The following is a 6,072-nucleotide window of genomic DNA, read 5'->3' on the forward strand; positions in this document are numbered from 1 at the left end:
AGGTACCGGCACGCGGTAGAAGGTCGCGGTCGTCCAGGAAGAGCTTGTAACCCCTACACCGCTCCAGTTGCGGCTTCAGGATGAAGTTCACGAATTTGCTGTCCTCCGGGCAGTCGCTGTAGGAGATGAAGGCGTCGTAGAGCTTCCCGTCTACGGACGGCGGCCAGTCAGCGCGGCCTTTCCGAGGCCTTGGACCCCAGACCCTGGTCCCAGCGCAGCACCTCCCACAACTCCCTTGTTCTGCGTCCCAGCTGGGTGCCCTCGGAGACCCAGTGCCCCTAAGGAGGCCCCCGCCGCCCCATACGCACGCACCGTTCATCTCCACCTCCCCATGCCTGTCTTGGTACCAGAGCAGCACGTTGAGGCGACACTTCACATAGAGCAGCCCTGCAAGCAGCAGGACCAGCAAGACCAGGAAGGCGGCCAGTACCGCAGTTACATGGCCTGCTGGGCCTGCGGACAACGCAGGCCTGGATCACTGCCCCTCAGGACTGGAGGCCCAAGTCCTCCCACTCCCATCCCACGCACCCCCTCACCAGCTCTCTGAAGAGTGAAGGAAGAGGAGCTGATGTTGTGGACAGAGCAGGTGAAGGTCCCATAGTCCTCAGCATTGGTCACATTGATGCACAGGACACTGGACACAAGCACCTCTGAGGAGTTGGTCTTGACCCTAGGGAAACCAAGCCCATTCTCAACTTGAGCTAAGCATCACCTCATCCAGAGCCACATCTTCTGGGGCTCATATGAAGAGGCTGTTGGGCAGTTCTTGGGCCCTATGCTAAGAGAAGTGGCCAGAACCTGGAAGGCTATGGATCTTTTTCTGGACAGTCACTCCTATCCTGGGCCTGGGTCCTGGGGTCCTCTGACCCCAGGGTTGGCTGGATGGACAATGCCTCATTCAGGCCCTGATCCCGGCAGGTGCAATGCAGGGTGCACCAGGTCGCACCGCGGGCCCTCGAAGGTGATGAAGATGGGTCTGCATGTCAGACCCATAGCCCTGAGCAGTTTGCTAGGGGAGAGTCCATAAGGAGCATGAAGACCCTGGACCTGTCCCCACAGTTACCAATATCCACAGGGTACTCTGCCATGTGAAAGCCTGGCCAGTTACTACCCAGCCACATACAGGTGGTTACAGATCAGGGTGTAGACAGAGAGGCTACTGGCAAGGGGTACATCCAGGTGGACACTCTGACCCTAGACATTCCAGTTCTTACCAGGAGTCCTCATGGTAGTGGTTTATGTTGCCCAGTGGAAGCCCATCTTTTAGCCACTGGACTGAAGGTTGGGGGCAGTGGGGCCCAGATACCACCCAAGCCGTGCAGTTCAGAGCAACTGCACTGCCCAGGGAAGGTCCTAGGGCCTGATCTCCAGCTGGAAAGAGGAAATCTGGGGCCCTGTCACAGACACCTGCAGAGAGAGGACACCACACATCAGCTGTGCCAGGATAATGGACTCCCACCCCATCCATTTCAGTGGTCCCAGAAAAACAAGGTAGTGGGAGAGTGGTATGTTGCTTGGTGATCACAACAGGAGCACCCATGGAAACCAGGGAAAGAGAGCCCAGCACCTGTCACCCTTCCCCCAGCTGTGGCCAGTCTTGGGTGCTCTGTTCTGGATGTAATTTCCTTGGCCTCAGGGGACAGCTCCAGGCAGGGCAGTGGCCAGACTCATTGCTGAACTGACCCAACCCAGCACACAGGGACCATCTGGCCACTCATCCACACAGGATAGGAGTCTAGCCCTCTATACTTCCCACTCCAGAGGAGGGGCCAGGCATCACACCCCTCAGCTTGGCCTGCCTCTGCTGGGGGTGCTGCAAGGAGTGTGAGCACCACTGGTTTGGGAGATCACAGGCTAGGTGTACTAGCCCCTTCTCCAGGGATGGGAGAGCAGGGAACTTGGATTCTAGGACCTTCTGCTGCTGTGCCCTATGCTGTGTGTGTGTGTGTGTGTGTGTGTGTGTGTGTGTGTGTGTGTGTGTGTTTTAAGACCCACCTCACCACCTGCTCTGGGTTCAGGACCAAGGGCAAAGGAGGAGTGAGCAGAGACCTTTGTACCCATGGCAACTGTCCAGATAGACAATTCAGGGTAAAAGCAGAGGGCATAATGTGGAGTGAGCCTGAAGGGCAGAGGTAGGAGTGGGGACTTAGGCCTGTCCATCCCTGAGCCACCTACCTGCCATGGGCTCTGGCTGGGGCTTCTTCAAGGCAGGCTGGACTCTGGAGCCACCTCTGCTCGATGGGGTTCTTTAACAAAGCAGACAGATCCACCAAGGGCTCGGCAGGGCCTGTCTCTGTCCTTGTGACTGGTTGGACAGAGTGCCTGCACAGGACAGAGGCTACTGCCATCCCCAAGAGCAAGTTAAATAGGAACAGGATGGGTTAACCAATAACTACCAGCCATAGGTGGCATTATCCTTGACTACCCCAGCCAATCTCATGGGTGCCAGTCACCAGAATGGCCGTAATAGGCACTGCCTCAGCCAGAGACGCAGGGAGAGAACCTCAAGTCCAGGACCACTTTCATATACCCTGAGGCCACCATGAGACCCAGGGGTGCCATGGAAATGTGCTCAGTGGGACCTGGTGGGACAATGTGATAGTTACCCTCCTTCCTGGCTTTCCTTGCAGTGGACTGCTATGTTTGGGGTGTACGAGCAGGCTTGGTAGTTGGAAGGTGTGAACCTGGCATGTGGTGGGTACCTGGCTACCTGGCTTCCTGACTGGCCCAAGCCTGCTCTTTGCTGTGGGCTTTTGTTCTGGGTACAAGCAAGTATGCACGGGTACGTGTAGACACCTCACCCCGTGGACACCCCAAAGATCAGCTGGTTCCTGAGGGTACATCAGAGGACCTCTCAGGCACCCCTTCTCCTGGGTCCTCTACCCCAAGTGACTCTTCTGGGTTATTCTCAGCCCACAGGGGCAATGACACAATCCTTGTGACTCAAAAGCTCTGTAATGACATGGTGCAGAGAGGTGCCACGACCTGTACTTCAGCAGCCCAGGGCCCTGGGTTCAACCTGTCTATGCAACAGGGATTCATGGAGCACCTACTCCCTCCTTGGTGAGTGGACACATGGCAGCAGGGACCTAAGATCAAGTGCTGAGAACTTGTGCTTGGGCTCCCCAAGGCATCCCCATTAGGACCCCTGGATTCCCTGAGGCTTTGGCAGGAAGGAGCGCCTTAGCCTGTCCCCTATTCCTTCTGCATAGCCAGGAACCCCAGGCTTGGCTGGACACAATTTCCTCTGTAGCTGGTACAATATGAGCCACATACCTGCTCAGGCTGGTAAGGGGTCCCTCTAGAGCCCTTGGTGGTGGAGAGCAGCCCTGTGAAAGTCCTTGACACAGAACAACCCCCCACTGAAAGCTGAATAAAACAACCTCTCATACACTCAACCCTTCACAGCATGACTAGGGGACAAACCACCAGTCCAGCAGGTCCTGCAGCATCTCCTAAAGTGGCCCCTTATCATTCTCCAGGCCAGATAAACTTTGAACCCCTGAAAGTCTATTTCAGACCTTCCTGGGAGTCAAGGCCAAACCAAAAGAATCTGACACAGGGTTGGCAGCTGGTTCCCCTTCCCCTTCCCCTACCCCAACCCCCACCTGCCCTGAGGTCCTGGCATACCCACACCCTTCACATAACATACTTCCTGCCCCACACACCCCCTGGTGCCAACACACAGGGCTAGGTTGCCCATACTTGCCACACTCCCATCAAGATTGGCCACAAGCTGCCACAGCACACACTGCACTCCTCCTGCCACTCACACACACTTGTACGTGCAAGCATGCGCCCCAAGCACTGTAGCCTCCCTAAGGCCCTGCCCCAAGCACAGGGCCAGAGCCCCAGGCCCTCAGACCAGATGCAGAGTACAGTCACCTGGTTCCAGTTCTTTCCTCCTGGAAGGAGTTGGTCATTGAGTTTGCTCATGTGGTTGGAAGCAAGCTTTTCCCTCCAGACAGCATCCACAGACCCTCAGCTGCCCGTGATACATAGCCAAGCTCAGTGAAGACCTGGGTTTTGTTGATGTATGTTTTAATCAGAACTTTCCCCGTAGCTTCCTGGTGTTACAGTCACATCCTCTCCTAAACCTAAACCCCACCCAAGCACCCACCCCTTCCCCTGTCGGGGCAGGCAGTTGGTGGCTCTCGCCCCGCCTGCAGTGTCTTCCTGTAACTCTGAGTCAGGCGGCCCCTTCCTCTGGGGGCTGCCCAGGTCTCCTAGGCCCACGCCTTCCTGTGTGCAGTATGGGGAGGGGGTTCAGGGGGGCAGAGATTTGGGGTGATGTGCAGGGGTCCTGGAAGGAATCCTGCGGTCAGAAGCATCCCACAAACACACAGTGCCATCTGGACAGGAGAACCTGCCTTCCAGATGCCCCCTCAGTACCATGGCCCAGGAATGAAGGAGTTCTCTTTTGCACCCCCACCAAGTGAGTAGCCCCAGGGTCTCTGACCTCAACCTTCTGGGTGAAGGGGGTTCAGAAACTCCCCACAGGGATAGGCATGGTAGCGCATGCTTATAATCCTAGCACCCAGGAGGCTAAGGGCAGGAGGACTGAGTTTGAGGCCAGTCCCTGAACTATTCAGTAAGACTCTGTCTAAAAAAAAAAAAAAAAAAACAGGAGGACTGAGTTTGAGGCCAGTCCCTGAACTATTCAGTAAGACTCTGTGTATAAAAAAAAAAAAAACAGACAGAAACTCCCCACCAACAATGGGCCCAGAGCAGGGCTCTCTGGCCCAGTAACATCCTCCACAGGAGTGAGCACTTGTACAGGCTGTGGTGTCTTGTGGACCTTAGCTTTGTGGCTGGGGCAGGGTGTAGAACAGGGCCCCTCTAGGTAAAGGCAAACACAGGAGGCCACAAATACTGGCTGAGTGTAGTGGGGAGCAGCTGACATCTATGGTCACCACGGACTCCCACCCAGGCTGTTCTGGGCCTTGGGGTCCACTGACTAGAATCAGATGAGGGTGTCCTCTAGCCCTTGGCCCTGTCTGTAACCCTGCAGGGCAGGGGCCTCATCCTGGAGCTCCCCTCCAGTCTCCCTGCCCTTAGCTGAGCCCACCAGGGAACACCTTCAATTCAAGATAGGTTTCCTCCCTCCTTCCCCAAACAGCCTAGCCCAATTCAACACCCTGTGGCCTGGTGCTCACACCCTTGGGTGCAGGTGCTCTTCGGGCTCAGAGCCAGGAAGAGCTGGAGGGAGCCAGCTGGATCCCCACCTCCACCTTAGTTTCTCAGAGCTGGCTGGAGTTGGTACTTAAAGGTGCCATTCAGCCCTTGTAAGCACAGAACTGGTCATCAGCTCTTCATGGAGGAGGTCAGAAAACTGAGGCACCTGGGCCAGACAGAAGAGGAAGCGCCCCACCACCACCACCAACAGCCTCTCAGCCTCTAGCACAGCCTACCACGCATCAGGGCTCTGTGCACCGAAGTCTGTGTCACCCTCTCTCAGCGTTGGTCGCCACAGTAATGACTGGACACCCGTCCTTCCCTCCTTCTGCTAATGTCTGTTCAACTCCACCGTCCACCCCAGGCCAGCTCTGTTGGGGTACACATAAAAATCCACTCTCCGGCACACACAGCCCTCCCGAGGCACCACAGGCCCTGTCTAAACCCCCAGGCCTCTTGGGTTGCCCTGACCAGTCCCACTCTGTGGTTCCTGGGGCGCCCTGAGGCCCAGCCATGGCCCTGAGCCTCTGTGGCAGTGCGAACTCCCAGTCAAGCCCACTGCCCCTCACTCTGTCTGGCTGGCTGATCTCAGGGGTCCCCTAACCAAAGGAGGTGCTTAGGACGCCACGCACGCAGGCTTCTGGACCGTGCCCCGGAAAGCGCGCTTTGCTTTCCGGAGAACTCGCGTAATTAGGGGACTCGGGGGCGAAAGCCGGAGCTCAGGCTCGCAGGCCGCTCCGGGTCCCTTAGGACACCAGAGGGCTCGAGAGGAGGGGGTGGGGTCCTCTGTGAGCCCCCGTCTCGAATCATTTTCCGCGCCTTTCTCCGCGGCCTGGCACGGAGGGTCACAAGGACCCAGCAACCCCGTCGGGCGCGGAAAGGCAGCCCGGGCGGCGG

At 57.1% G+C, this 6,072-nt stretch overlaps 1 protein-coding gene across 5 annotated transcripts in view; it reads right to left on the reverse strand.

Annotated features, from left to right (window-relative positions):
- Positions 1-6,066, reverse strand: part of Sigirr (single Ig and TIR domain containing) — a 7,831-nt gene extending 1,765 nt beyond the window's left edge. Inside the window, exons 1-7 of one of the 5 annotated variants that reach the window (XM_010640312.1) lie at positions 5,412-6,066; positions 3,886-4,019; positions 2,176-2,246; positions 1,215-1,407; positions 537-670; positions 313-453; positions 7-150 (exon numbers count right to left, since the gene is read on the reverse strand). In XM_010640312.1, coding sequence (XP_010638614.1) covers positions 7-150; positions 313-453; positions 537-670; positions 1,215-1,407; positions 2,176-2,246; positions 3,886-3,923 — 721 coding nt within the window. In that variant the 5' untranslated portion in view covers positions 3,924-4,019; positions 5,412-6,066. Of the gene's footprint in view, positions 1-6; positions 151-312; positions 454-536; positions 671-1,214; positions 1,408-2,175; positions 2,323-3,885; positions 4,520-5,411 lie in introns of those variants that run through there. The other 4 variants (XM_010640319.1, XM_033764032.1, XM_033764031.1 and 1 more) reach the window with 4 other exon arrangements.
- Positions 6,067-6,072: the final 6 nt, after the last annotated feature.

Source organism: Fukomys damarensis, unplaced genomic scaffold, assembly GCF_012274545.1.
Source record: "Fukomys damarensis isolate Sample0158 unplaced genomic scaffold, DMR_v1.0_HiC HiC_scaffold_16, whole genome shotgun sequence".
Lineage (NCBI taxonomy): Eukaryota > Metazoa > Chordata > Mammalia > Rodentia > Bathyergidae > Fukomys > Fukomys damarensis.